Below are 13,672 nucleotides of genomic sequence, written 5' to 3'. Positions count from 1 at the left end.
AGTACAACGTCAGGACCAGCAGGGGGCGCTGTGAGCTCGACGTCCTCAACAACGACAGAGAAGCTTCAGCAGGAACCTACTCCTGCGAAATCTCTAACATCGACGGAGCTGACACCTGCCACTGCACCGTCAGGCTAGGTAACACCTGTCACCGTCAGGCTAGGTAACACCTGTCACCGTCAGGCTAAGTAACGCCTGTCACCGTCAGGCTAGGTAACGCCTGTCACCGTCAGGCTAGGTAACACCTGTCACCGTCAGGCTAGGTAACACCTGTCCTGTCAGGCTAGGTAACACCTGTCCTGTCAGGCTAGGTAACGCCTGTCACCGTCAGGCTAGGTAACGCCTGTCACCGTCAGGCTAGGTAACACCTGTCACCGTCAGGCTAGGTAACACCTGTCCTGTCAGGCTAGGTAACACCTGTCACCGTCAGGCTAGGTAACACCTGTCACCGTCAGGCTAAGTAACACCTGTCACCGTCAGGCTAGGTAACGCCTGTCACCGTCAGGCTAGGTAACACCTGTCACCGTCAGGCTAGGTAACACCTGTCCTGTCAGGCTAGGTAACACCTGTCCTGTCAGGCTAGGTAACACCTGTCACCGTCAGGCTAGGTAACGCCTGTCACCGTCAGGCTAGGTAACGCCTGTCACCGTCAGGCTAGGTAACACCTGTCACCGTCAGGCTAGGTAACGCCTGTCACCGTCAGGCTAGGTAACGCCTGTCACCGTCAGGCTAGGTAACGCCTGTCACCGTCAGGCTAGGTAACGCCTGTCACCGTCAGGGTAGGTAAGGCCTGTCACCGTCAGGCTAGGTAACGCCTGTCACCGTCAGGCTAGGTAACGCCTGTCACCGTCAGGCAAAGTAACGCCTGTCACCGTCAGGCAAAGTAACGCCTGTCACCGTCAGACTAGGTAACACCTGTCCTGCTCCTGTCATCGTGAGGCTAGATGAACACATCTGACACACAGGACATTTCGGAGTAGTTTGGAGTAGTTTGGAGTAGTTTGGAGAGTGTTTGTGCAGCTGTGCTCCTGCCTGTGCTCCTGCCTGTGCTCCAGGGGCTCTTTGGTGACCCTCAGGGCTCTCAAGGCTCTGAACATAAAGATCAACTGATTCTGTTTCTCTGGTTTTCGTGTTTCCCGGTGTTTTGGTGAATGTGCGGTTCTTTTGACGAGCTCTATTACAGAACATGAGCTGGTGTGTCGCGGTGTTTGGGGCATGGGGCATGATTCATCTATGAACACACGTCTGGAGTTTAAACTGGAGCCGTTCAGTTTGTTTGGATTTGACTCGTGTGTAATCTCAGTGTCTCATCTTCCTCTGTGTTGCATGTCCCGCTGTTTGTTTGGTTCTGGGTCAGTTTTGGTTTGGTCCTGGTTCAGTCCAGGTTTGGACCTCGTTTGGTCCTGATTCATTCCTGGTTTTGGTTTTCAGTTCTGCTTTGTTTTTCTCTTGATGGTTTTGAAAAGAGGATTTGTGTTTGTCTCGTTTAATGTTTCATGTTGAACGTCGTCGCTCTGAACCTCTGTACCTTTATCTGACTTTATCTCCTCCTTTTACCTCCCTCTCTCCTTCTTTTACCTCTTTTGTCCCTCGTTACCCTTCTCTCCTGTCCTCCTGTCTCCTCCGTAGAGCGTAAAGTCCCTCCTTCGTTCACCAAGCGTCCTTCAGACTCTCTGGTGGAGGGAGTGGGCAGACAGATCCGGTTGGAGGCTCGGGTGTCGGGGTCTCAGCCTCTGACCGTGACTTGGACCAAAGATGGCGCCGAGGTTCACGCTTCGGACAAACACGAGATGAGCTTCGAGAACAACGTGGCGATGCTCATGGTGAAGGACTCTGCAGTCAGCGACTCTGGACTCTACACCTGCAACGTTAAGAACCAGGCTGGCAAGACCTCCTGCAAAACCAGCCTCAGCATCTCTGGTAAGGCCTGGGTTAGTCCTGGTCTACACCTGGTTAAGTTCTGGATTAATCCTGGATTAGACTGGTTAAATCCTGGTTTAGACCTTGTTTAGACCTGGTTTAGACCTGGTTTACACCTGGTTTACACCTGGTTTACACCTGGTTTAGACCTGGTGTAGACCTGGTGTAGACCTGGTTGAGACCTGGTTAAGTCCTCGTTAAGTCATGGTTTAGACCTCTCATCAACGCTCCTTTTCTCTCCTCTCCTCCTCTCTCCTCCTCTCTCTCTCCTCAGAGTCCGGCGCTCCTCCTCAGTTCACGTCTCCTCTCAAACCGGTGTCAGTGGCAGAGGGAGAGAAGCTTACCCTGCGCTGCTCGGTCTCTGGTTCTGTTCCTCTAACAGTTCAGTGGATGAAGGATCGCCGCGAGCTACTCTCGTCCGGTAACACCAGGATCACCTTCTCCAACGGCACCGCCACGCTGGAGGTCAGTGCCTGCTCCAAGGCCGACGCCGGAGACTACCTCTGCAAAGCCAGCAACGCCAGTGGAGCCAACTTCTGCAAGGCCCGAGTCACCGTCAGAGGTACCAGCTGGATCACAACCGGTCTACAGGGTCTGAGGGGGTCTGGGGAGGTACCAGCTGGATCACAACCGGTCTACAGGGTCTGAGGGGGTTTGGGGAGGTACCAGCTGGATCACAACCGGTCTACAGGGTCTGAGGGAGTTTGGGGAGGCACTAGCAAGATTATAACGGGATTATAGGGTCTGAGGGATCTGGGAGGCGGGGTAATGAGGATCCTGGCCGGTTTAGAGGGGGTCTAATTTTTCTTCTCTCCTCAGACTCTGGCACTAAGGCCCCAGCTCCTGAGACGACAGCGCCCTCTGCTGCTCCTGCACCAGCCAAACGCCTTGACAACCTGTTCTTCATTGAAGAACCGCGCAATATCTCCACCCCCGAGAGTAAGAGCAGCATCAGACTGGGTTTAGACCTTCTTTAGTCCTTGTTTTAAACCTAGTTTAGTCCTGGTTTAGTCCCGGTTCAGTCCTAGTTTAACCCCACTCTCTCGACAGAGGGCACAGCCACCTTCATCGCCAAACTGGGCGGAGACCCAATCCCGAGCGTGAAGTGGATGAAGGGGAAGTGGCGGCAGGTGACCCATGGCGGGCGTGTGTCTGTAGAGCAGAAGGGTCCCGATGCTCGTCTGGAGATCAGGGAGGTCACCCGCTCTGATGCCGGACAGTACCGCTGCGTTGCCACAAACAAACACGGCGAGATTGAGAGTGCCGCCGAACTCAGTGTCACCAAGAAGGAGGAGATGGGAGGAGCAGGAGACTTCAGGGCCACGCTCAAGAAGTAAAAATACTACTACTATATTACTAATACGACAACTACTAAATACTACCACAAGGATACAGGAAGATGGGAGGGCATCTGGTGTAAACGTCTCTGTTTTCCAGGACTCCATCAAAGCAGAAGAGTCCAAAGCGCGAGGACATTGACATCGTGGAGCTGCTGAGAGGTCACGACCCCAAAGACTACGAGAGGATCCTGAGAGAACACGAGATCTATGACTACAGAGCCATTCTGCAGGCCATCGAGTTCCTGAAGAAGGAGAAGGCAATGGTCACTGGCAGACCGGTGAGGAACACAGCTTCATATTACCAACACATCACCAAAGCATCACCAAAACATCACCAAAACATCAACAAAATGTCCACAAAACATCACCAACACATCACCAAAACATCACCAAAACATCACCAACACATCACCAACACATCACCAAAGCATCACCAAAACATCAACAAAACATCACCAACACATCAACAAAATGTCCACAAAACATCACCAACACATCACCAAAACATCACCAAAACATCACCAACACATCACCAACACATCAACAAAATGTCCACAAAACATCACCAACACATCAACAAAATGTCCACAAAACATCACCAACACATCACCAAAACATCACCAACACATCAACAAAACATCACCAACACATCACCAAAACATCACCAAAACAACACCATCACCAAAACATCACCAACACATCAACAAAATGTCCACAAAACATCACCAACACATCACCAAAACATCACCAAAACATCACCAACACATCAACAAAATGTCCACAAAACATCACCAACACATCACCAAAACATCACCAAAACATCACCAACACATCAACAAAATGTCCACAAAACATCACCAACACATCACCAAAACATCACCAACACATCACCAAAACATCACCAACACTAACTTTTATTTCCTGGTGTTTATGCTGAGCTCTAACTGGTCCTCTGCCCTCAGGAGGTGGAGCATGGTGGTGCAGTGGAGGAGGAGGTGATGGCACGATTCATGCAGCAGATGGAATCCAGAGCAGGAACTGAGGTAACTGGTTTAGTCCTGGTTTAGTCCTGGTTTAGTCCTGGTTTAGTCCTGGTTTAGTCCTGGTTCAGTCCTGGTTTAGTCCTGTTTTAGTCCTTGTTTAGTCCTGCTTTAGTCCTGTTTTAGTCCTGTTTTAATCCTGGTTTAGTCCTGCTTTAGTCCTGCTTTAGTCCTGTTTTAGTCCTGTTTTAATCCTGGTTTAGTCCTGCTTTAGTCCTGCTTTAGTCCTGCTTTAGTCCTGCTTTAGTCCTGTTTTAGTCCTGGTTTAGTCCTGGTTCAGTCCTGGTTTAGTCCTGTTTTAGTCCTTGTTTAGTCCTGCTTTAGTCCTGTTTTAGTCCTGTTTTAATCCTGGTTTAGTCCTGCTTTAGTCCTGCTTTAGTCCTGCTTTAGTCCTGTTTTAGTCCTGTTTTAATCCTGGTTTAGTCCTGCTTTAGTCCTGCTTTAGTCCTGCTTTAGTCCTGTTTTAGTCCTGTTTTAATCCTGGTTTAGTCCTGGTTTAGTCCTGCTTTAGTCCTGCTTTAGTCCATTTGACTGTATTTGTCCTTCAGCCTGTGAACGTGATGGAGGACATCAGTGACCAGGCGGTTGGCGTGGGCGCGTCGGCCATGTTTGAGTGTCAGATCAGTATAAACTACCCTGAGATCTCGCTCACGTGGTACAAAGGAACACAGAGACTGGAGCGAGGAGACAAGTACGACCTGGGCTCGGCCGGAGACCGCCACTGGCTCAAAGTCCTCAAGTGCGACGCCAACGACCAGGGAGACTACCGCGTGGTGTGCGGACCGCACATGTCCAGCGCCCAGCTCACCGTAGGAGGTAGGAACGGTTTATGTGCACCTGTCCTCTGTCCTATACCTGTCCTTTGTCCTCTACCTGTCCTCTACCTGTACAGTACACCTTTACTCTACCTGTCCTCTGTCCTATACCTGTCCTTTTACACTTTTACAAACACATGTCCAGCGCTCCGCTCACTGTCAAAGGTAGAAACAGTTCAACTATACACCTGTGTCCTACCTGTCGTCTTACACCTGCTCTGTCTCCTGCTCTGTCTGCACCTGTCTACAAAACTCTCCCTCACTTCACCTGTCACACACTCCTGTCCACACCTGCTTTAGTCTCACACACCTGTTCTTGTCTCACACACCTGTTCATGTCTCACACACCTGTTCTTGTCTCACACACCTGTTCTTGTCTCACACACCTGTTCATGTCTCACACACCTGTAGGACACATATATCACACACTCCTGTCCTCTCTCTGTCCACACCTGTCCTTTCTTTACCATGCACTCCTCACCTGTCTCACCTGTCCCCCTGCCTGTAGGAGACACCTGTCCTGTCATGTGGGACACGTGTCTCTGCTGCTTTGTAGTTGCTCTTTAAGTGTTTGTCTCCTCGCCTCCTAACTCCTTCTTTGGCTTCCTTTCCTTCGCCTCCTTCTTCGTGGTTAATTCTTTGTTAATCTCTTCCTTAATAAACTCCTCCTCTGTGATCCCTCCTTCTTTCACAGTCGCTTCCTTAGATGCCTCCTTGCCTCCTTGCCTCTTTGCCTCCTTGTCTCCTTGCCTCCTTGTCTCCTTGCCTCTTTGCCTCTTTGCTCATCTTAAATTTAAATGTCTGATATATCCATTTGTCTTTTCCACTTTTCCACTTTTCTTTCAGTTTGTTTTTATATTTTTGTATCTTTGGCTGTTTTCTTCCTGATCCCTTCATCTTAAACTCTCGTTAAAATCTCGTTTGATTTTTTATATTATGTCAGAGTCTGATCGTTTTGAGCGCAGACGTGAGGTAACGGAGGAAACTCGTAGAACCGCGAGTGTCCATCAAACCAAAGGTAGAACAGGAAACAGAACTCAAAATGTGACTTTAAACTCTGCGATCTGGGTCTGAATGTCGTGTGTTTTGGTTGAAGAATGGAGTGAGTTTTATTCTGCGGAGGAGCAGACGCACATCAAAGGTATCGCTCAGTGTTTTAAACTAAACCGTCGAGTTCACCCTTTCACCTCCATAACGTCCCCTCCATCTCCATAGTAACCCCTCCCATCGTATGATCTCCATCCCATCACATTTAGAGATGCACCTGTGCAGCTCTTTCAGTTCAGATATCGATTCTGATACTATGGCGATACCCGATATCGACCCAGAGCAGAGACTCAAAACGGCATTTCTTTCCTTAAAACTAAACTTTCTGTAAATAAAAGTTAAAATATTATGAGACTTTCTGGTCCATCCATGACGTGTGAACAGTCAAATCAGTTTAAATGTTCACCCAGGATGTCACCTGAGCCCATATTTGGAAGCCGATATCTGGAATCCGATATCTGATAAGAGTATCAGATTGGTGCATCGCTAATAATAATCACATGACTGTGATGTTTCACCTGTTGGCTCCTCCTCCTCCTCCTCTGACCTCCATCTCTGCCTGATGAACTCCTTTTGACCCCGCCCCTGGTCTTAACACCACTCCGTTAAACTTTAGACCGGTTTAAGTCCTGGACTCGCCTGGTTCGGATCACATGACCACAGATTTAAAGACATTTTTATTTGGAGTTGTTCAGGGGGTTTACTTTGATCTCAACGTCACATGACCGAGTGCGTTTACGTCACATGATCGAGTGAGTTTACGTCACATGATCGAGTGAGTTTACGACGTCACATGACCGCGCGAGTTTACGACATCACATGACCGCGCGAGTTTACGACATCACATGACCGCGCGAGTTTACGACGTCACATGACCGAGTGAGTTTACAACATCACATGACCGCGCGAGTTTACTACGTCACATGACCGCGCGAGTTTACGACGTCACATGACCGCGCGAGTTTACGACATCACATGACCGCGCGAGTTTACGACGTCACATGACCGAGTGAGTTTACGACATCACATGACCGCGCGAGTTTACTACGTCACATGACCGCGCGAGTTTACTACGTCACATGACCGCGCGAGTTTACTACGTCACATGACCGCGCGAGTTTACGACGTCACATGACCGAGTGAGTTTACGTCACATGACCGAGTGAGTTTACGTCACATGACCGCGCGAGTTTACGACGTCGCATGACCGCGCGAGTTTACGTCACATGACCGCGCGAGTTTACTACGTCACATGACCGCGCGAGTTTACTACGTCACATGACCGCGCGAGTTTACTACGTCACATGACCGAGTGAGTTTACAACATCACATGACCGCGCGAGTTTACTACGTCACATGACCGCGCGAGTTTACGACGTCACATGACCGCGCGAGTTTACGACATCACATGACCGCGCGAGTTTACGACATCACATGACCGCGCGAGTTTACGACGTCACATGACCGAGTGAGTTTACGACATCACATGACCGCGCGAGTTTACTACGTCACATGACCGCGCGAGTTTACTACGTCACATGACCGCGCGAGTTTACTACGTCACATGACCGCGCGAGTTTACGACGTCACATGACCGAGTGAGTTTACGTCACATGACCGAGTGAGTTTACGTCACATGACCGCGCGAGTTTACGACGTCGCATGACCGCGCGAGTTTACGTCACATGACCGCGCGAGTTTACGACATCACATGACCGCGCGAGTTTACGACGTCACATGACCGAGCGAGTTTACGACGTCACATGACCGCGCGAGTTTACGACGTCACATGACCGCGCGAGTTTACGACGTCACATGACCACGCGAGTTTACGACGTCACATGACCGCGCGAGTTTACGACGTCACATGACCGAGTGAGTTTACGTCACATGACTGCGCGAGTTTACGACGTCACATGACCGCGCGAGTTTACGACATCACATGACCGCGCAAGTATACGACGTCACATGACCGAGCGAGTTTACAACGTCACATGACCGAGTGAGTTTACGACATCACATGACCGCGCGAGTTTACGACGTCACATGACCGCGCGAGTTTACGACATCACATGACCGCGCAAGTATATGACATCACATGACCGAGCGAGTTTACGACGTCACATGACCGCGCGAGTTTACAACGTCACATGACCGAGCGAGTTTACGACATCACATGACCGAGTGAGTTTACGTCACATGACCAAAGGCTCAGAGAAGGGTCAGACTCTTATGGAGGTAGTCTATAGTTTAGGCCTGGTCTATGCGCCTGTTTTCACCTGTCACAGAAGCTCACCTGTCAGTCACCTGTCACAGAAGCTCACCTGTCAGTCACCTGTCAGTCACCTGTCAGTCGCCTGTCAGTCACCTGTCAGTCGCCTGTCAGGTCTCAGCTGAATCCAGGACTTAAATGTTTGGCTCGACCGTTTTAAACCTGAGGACTTTTGTGTTCAGTGTTCTCGCGTTTGGAGGCGGAGTCTGTCTCTCTGCAGTCCGTCTCAGGTAAACTCCCTTGCTCCTCCCCCTTCTACAGTTTGCCCTTTAGCACTTCCCCTCATGCCCTTTTAGCCCCTCCCCTCTCATCCTTATACGGTCGTGTGTCTGATGAGTGTTTCTCACACAGACGACAGAAAACGAGTGGACGAAACGATGGAGAGGAGAGAAATGGACGCGACCCGAGCTCCAGGTACTGTTCACCTGCCAGTCCTACTTCACCTGTTGGCTCCTGTCTGCCCCTGTCAAGTAGAGCTTCACCTGTCTGCCCCTGTCGAGTAGAGCCTCACCTGTCTGCCCCTGTCGAGTAGAGCTTCACCTGTCTGCCCCTGTAGAGTAGAGCTTCACCTGTCTGCCCCTGTAGAGTAGAGCTTCACCTGTCTGCCCCTGTAGAGTAGAGCTTCACCTGTCTGCCCCTGTAGAGTAGAGCTTCACCTGTCTGCCCCTGTAGAGTAGAGCTTCACCTGTCTGCCCCTGTAGAGTAGAGCTTCACCTGTCTGCCCCTGTAGAGTAGAGCTTCACCTGTCTGCCCCTGTAGAGTAGAGCTTCACCTGTCTGCCCCTGTCGAGTAGAGCTTCACCTGTCTGCCCCTGTCGAGTAGAGCCTTACCTGTCTGCCCCTGTCGAGCACCTGCCTCTCTTTCTCTCTGTTTAAACTTCTTTGGGGCTGATTCTCGTCTTTTTGCTTCTTGTTTTTCTGTTTTCACATTTTCGTTCTCAAAAATCAAACTTAAGTGAGAAGTTTGATGTTTTCCTTTGATAGAAACGTTTAAATGTTTATGTGACTGGAGTCAGTGCGGCGCCTCTTTGTGCCAAACCTTTTATTTAAAGCCTATTTATTTGATTTAAAAAAGATTTTTAAAAAAAACAATATCATCTTGTTAGGTTTTAAATTGTTCTGCATGTTTCCAAATGAGTCACATCTTTATTTAACCTCGTGGTTCTGAACTGTTCTTTTTCCGTCTGTAATTGTGTTTCTCTTTAAACGTTTAAATGTCCAGACTTCCATCGTTGTCTAGTTCATGTTTCTGTCTCTTTATGTCCTCATTCATCTAAGTTTCTTTTGTTTCTTTAATTCTTGTAAAAAGCTTTTGACCAGGAGAAGATGTGGCCTGGTGATGTCACAGTGCGTGCCCCGCCCACCATCACAGGTAACCAATCAGATCGCACCCAGATGTTTAAGTGTTTGTGTGTTTAATTTTTTCTCTATGTATGAAAACTCCTCTTATATTTCTGTTTCACAAAGATCAACCTCTGAGCTGGTTCTGAGATTAGATCCAGAAAATAATATTAAAAACTGTAATGTTTGTGCTCCATAATTAGCAAAAGTGTGATCCTCAAAGTGCCTAAAAGTTAGCTTTGTAAGATTTAGCCTAGCCCCGCTGTGAGCCCACGCTGGCTCTGCTCTAGCATCACTGTGATTGGTCGTTTCTGACATCACACAGGTGGGAGGAGCTAGCCCGTGTTCATTTTTTGGACTTTTGACATGGTGCCATCTTTGGTTCATCTTCTGTGTACAGTCGTAACAGTCTGGACAGAACCGGCTCAGTGTCCGACACTGTGAACAAACCTCTGTCTTTCACACACAAAACCTAAAATCTAAACCTTAACTTTAAACTTTCATCTTTAACTCAGAATGTCTTGTTTCAGTTGTATTTGTTCTGTTTGTTCTGTACTTTCTATATTTGTATGTGACTCGTGCTCTTCTCCCAAAGTCCCAGCGGAGGAGCGTCTTCATGAAGTGTTCCCAGAGCGAGCGGCAGAAGTCCCGTCCAAAGGTACTGCTTCTGTCCTCTCTTTAAACTCTCTCTGTTCTGTCCTGTTCTACGTTTGTGTCTCTTTTCTGCATTCGTCAGAGTGCAAATCGCTTTGTAAATCTTGTGAATCAATCTTATTCTTCTTAAGTTGCTTCAGAATCTTCCGGACCCGATTTTCCGAAACAAATTCAGAAGTTTCAAGAAACGAAAGTTGAAATTTCCAAAATGGAGGGCGAGAAGAAAATTGTGGAATCTCGTAAAGTCGTTTTGAAAGAAGAGACGACACGGACGGTCGAAGTCGCGGAGCCAAAACGCAAATTACAAGTTCAAGAAATGATCTTTGAGGAGGAGAAGAAGACAATGGGGGTTAGGAAAGCAGAAGTATTTGAGGAGTTTGTCACAGAAACACCGAAAATAATCCATGAAGAACCGAAGAGGAGCCTAGACACAGAACGAGCAGAACATCTCCCTCAAGCTTTGGTGTTACAAACCAGAGAAGAACCGTCTGCTCAGGTCAAACCCCTTCAGACACAAGAGGTGATCTCTGAGGTTAGACAGGTGCAGAGGTCCTTGGAGGAAGCGAAGGTCACAGTGAAGAAGGTCGAGTCAAAGGCAGTTCCGGAGACACCCAAACGAGTGCCACAACTAGAACAACCAGCGCAAACTTTGGTTAAAGATTCTGAGGCGAGACTAGAACAGACAATAGTCAAGAAGGAGCAGGTCATCTCAGAGGTTAGGGAGGTTAAAGTGAAGCAGGAATCTTACACTGAGATGAAGGTAGAGGCTAAGACGGCTCCGGAAATTCAAACAATAATGACCGAAACTAAGAAACTTGAAACATCTGCCCAAATTCATGTTAAAGATGTAGACAGGAGGCCTGAGGTGCAGCAGAAACAGGTTATGTCAGAAGTCAGAGAGGTGCAAGTGACACAGGAATCTTACAGGGAGGCTGAGGAGATACTGAAGGTAGAGCCAAAGAAGACTCCGGAAGCACCAAAACCAGTCCCGGACAAGCCGAAAGAAGCACCAAAACCAGTCCCGGACAAGCCGAAAGAAGCACCAAAACCAGTCCCGGACAAGCCGAAAGAAGCACCAAAACCAGTCCCGGACAAGCCGAAAGAAGCACCAAAACCAGTCCCGGAAAAGCTGAAAGAAGCACCAAAACTTGTGTCTGAAAAGCCCAAAGAATCTGCTCAGAAAGTTCCAGAGCGAAAACCGGAGATTCGACAAGAGAAGGTGGACAAACTGAAACCAGCAGAACCCAAACGACCTCAAGTCGCTGAAGGTAACAGTTTGACGCAGCGGCCATCTTGTCACTAACCCCCATCTTTCACAATAAGAGTCTATGTGTGTCTCTGTGTTATGTGTGTGTTTGTGCTGTTGTGAGCTTTTATTTTGAATGACACTGAGGATTGTTCATTTAAACTTCGGACTAGACCTTAACAAATCATTTTTATTGTGGTGAATCCCTTTCCCATGTAGTCTCTTTCTTACACACATAAGGTAAGTGAAGAATAACTTTAGACCACTGCAACTAGTTCTGTTCCTCACATTTTTAACACAGTAAAAGACTTAAACTTAAATCTTTTTATTTTTGACTTTTATTGTGGTGAATCCCTAATTACCCAAACACTTTCTTTCTTACATTCTTAACGTTGTCTTTTTTGTCTTGGGTTCGATCTTTCTTTAAAATCAGAAAAACAAAAAGTGAAAGAAAAAACAGAAGTATCTAAAACGGAAGACATCCTGAAGCCAGAAGACAAAATGGCCGACTTCACTGAAGATCTGAAGAAGACTGTTAAGAAGAGGGATGTTTTAGAAGGAGCCGCTAAAACTACGCAAAAGATTTTAGTTTATGAGGAAAGGTCAGTTTCTGAACATGAAGAAAAGGTAAAAATGTTCAAATCTGAAGAAAAACCCAAACTGGTTAAAGGAATTAGAGACTGGACTGACCCAGAAACGGATCCAGAACTGTTCCAGATTTTCAAAGACGACCGAACAAAAATCGAAAACAGTCAGGTGAAGTCAGAGCAGTTTGAAGAGGAAGTGTCTTTAGCTGAAACTAAAACTACTCCAAAACAAGATTCAGATGTTTTCAGGGAAATTGAAGATTTGGAAGAAAGAATTTGCCCTGAAATTGTGCAAGAACCTGTCGTAAAAACACCAATGAAGACTCAGATTTTCAAAGATGAACCAGATAAACGCCAAGACGCTGCCGCTCTAAGAGTAGAAACTCAAAAAATGTACCAAATCAAGACTGAGACAAGCAAACCTGAGGAACTGGAAACGAAACCAAAGAAAAGAACTGAAGATAAAATACCTGCCACTTTTGGACAGACTGCCCCAGATCTGCCCCAGAGTCACCGAACAGAAGGGCCACCACCAGGGGACACTGTTCGCCAAACAGAACCCAAGTTTGAATCTGGAGAGACTGAAACAAGACCAAAACCAGAAGAGAAGAAACACCCAGAAAAGCCGAAGACATCTGGGTCCATAGACCAAGACCAGATTTTAGCTCACAACGTTTCAGACAAAGTGCAAAACGTCCAAGAAGAAATGTCAGCCATGTTTGAAAAGTTCAAATCTGATCTGAAAGTAGGAGGAGAACGAACATCAGTGGACCAGAAACAGGCAGAAACAGCTGGAGATGTTCTGGATGTGACCATAGAGTCACCAGAAGTTCGACAATGGATCTCAGGAGAAGAAAGGAAGAAAGATTTACCACAATCTGTTTCTGAAGAACGAGAAGAAGGAATAATCCCACAGAAAACCAGACCAAGACACAAATTGGAGGTCGGAGACAAAAAATCAGCTGAACCTTCTGTCCCAGACTTGCCGGACGTTTCTGGGTCAAAGTCTCGCCCTCAAACCGCAAAGCAAACAGTTCAAACTCAAAAAGATAAAGAAATCGCGAAGAGAGACGAGGAGCGACGAAAGGAGACGCGTGAGCAGCTCCAAACTCTGTCTGCAGGGGGCGCTCTCTCAGAAGGTACTCTTTAAATCAGAACCTTTTCAGCAAAAACCTCTTTTTTCACATTTAAACCCGTCACTCTTCATCTTCTTGGTCACTTAAGGTTTTATTTCCCTCAGACTCAAACCAGTGTCTGTATTTTAGTCCTGTTTAATCAGAACATGGACATTTTGGTTTTCCTGAACGCTGGTTTGGTCTGTTTCCATGGTGACGCCTGTCCTCTGTGTTCTCCATGTTTGTTTGTCCTGTCTGACCTTTAACCTCTTCATTCTTTCATCCCGCGTTTCTTC

General features: G+C 47.7%; 1 protein-coding gene across 1 annotated transcript in view; it reads left to right on the top strand.

The window, feature by feature from the left end:
- The window catches only part of LOC117389397 (titin-like), a 275,399-nt gene that overhangs the window by 85,541 nt on the left and 176,186 nt on the right, over positions 1 to 13,672 (top strand). Inside the window, exons 57-71 of the mRNA XM_055230696.1 lie at positions 1,630 to 1,920; positions 2,195 to 2,482; positions 2,740 to 2,859; positions 2,971 to 3,253; positions 3,358 to 3,538; positions 4,223 to 4,303; positions 4,849 to 5,116; positions 6,059 to 6,133; positions 6,212 to 6,256; positions 8,617 to 8,664; positions 8,786 to 8,848; positions 9,743 to 9,805; positions 10,370 to 10,432; positions 10,560 to 11,696; positions 12,108 to 13,400. Of these exons, the coding sequence (XP_055086671.1) occupies positions 1,630 to 1,920; positions 2,195 to 2,482; positions 2,740 to 2,859; positions 2,971 to 3,253; positions 3,358 to 3,538; positions 4,223 to 4,303; positions 4,849 to 5,116; positions 6,059 to 6,133; positions 6,212 to 6,256; positions 8,617 to 8,664; positions 8,786 to 8,848; positions 9,743 to 9,805; positions 10,370 to 10,432; positions 10,560 to 11,696; positions 12,108 to 13,400 (4,299 nt within the window). The remainder of the gene's footprint in view (positions 1 to 1,629; positions 1,921 to 2,194; positions 2,483 to 2,739; positions 2,860 to 2,970; positions 3,254 to 3,357; positions 3,539 to 4,222; positions 4,304 to 4,848; positions 5,117 to 6,058; positions 6,134 to 6,211; positions 6,257 to 8,616; positions 8,665 to 8,785; positions 8,849 to 9,742; positions 9,806 to 10,369; positions 10,433 to 10,559; positions 11,697 to 12,107; positions 13,401 to 13,672) is intronic.

This window comes from Periophthalmus magnuspinnatus, chromosome 21 (genome assembly GCF_009829125.3).
Source record: "Periophthalmus magnuspinnatus isolate fPerMag1 chromosome 21, fPerMag1.2.pri, whole genome shotgun sequence".
NCBI classification, from domain to species: domain Eukaryota; kingdom Metazoa; phylum Chordata; class Actinopteri; order Gobiiformes; family Gobiidae; genus Periophthalmus; species Periophthalmus magnuspinnatus.
This window is presented reverse-complemented; position numbering and strand designations above follow the sequence as displayed.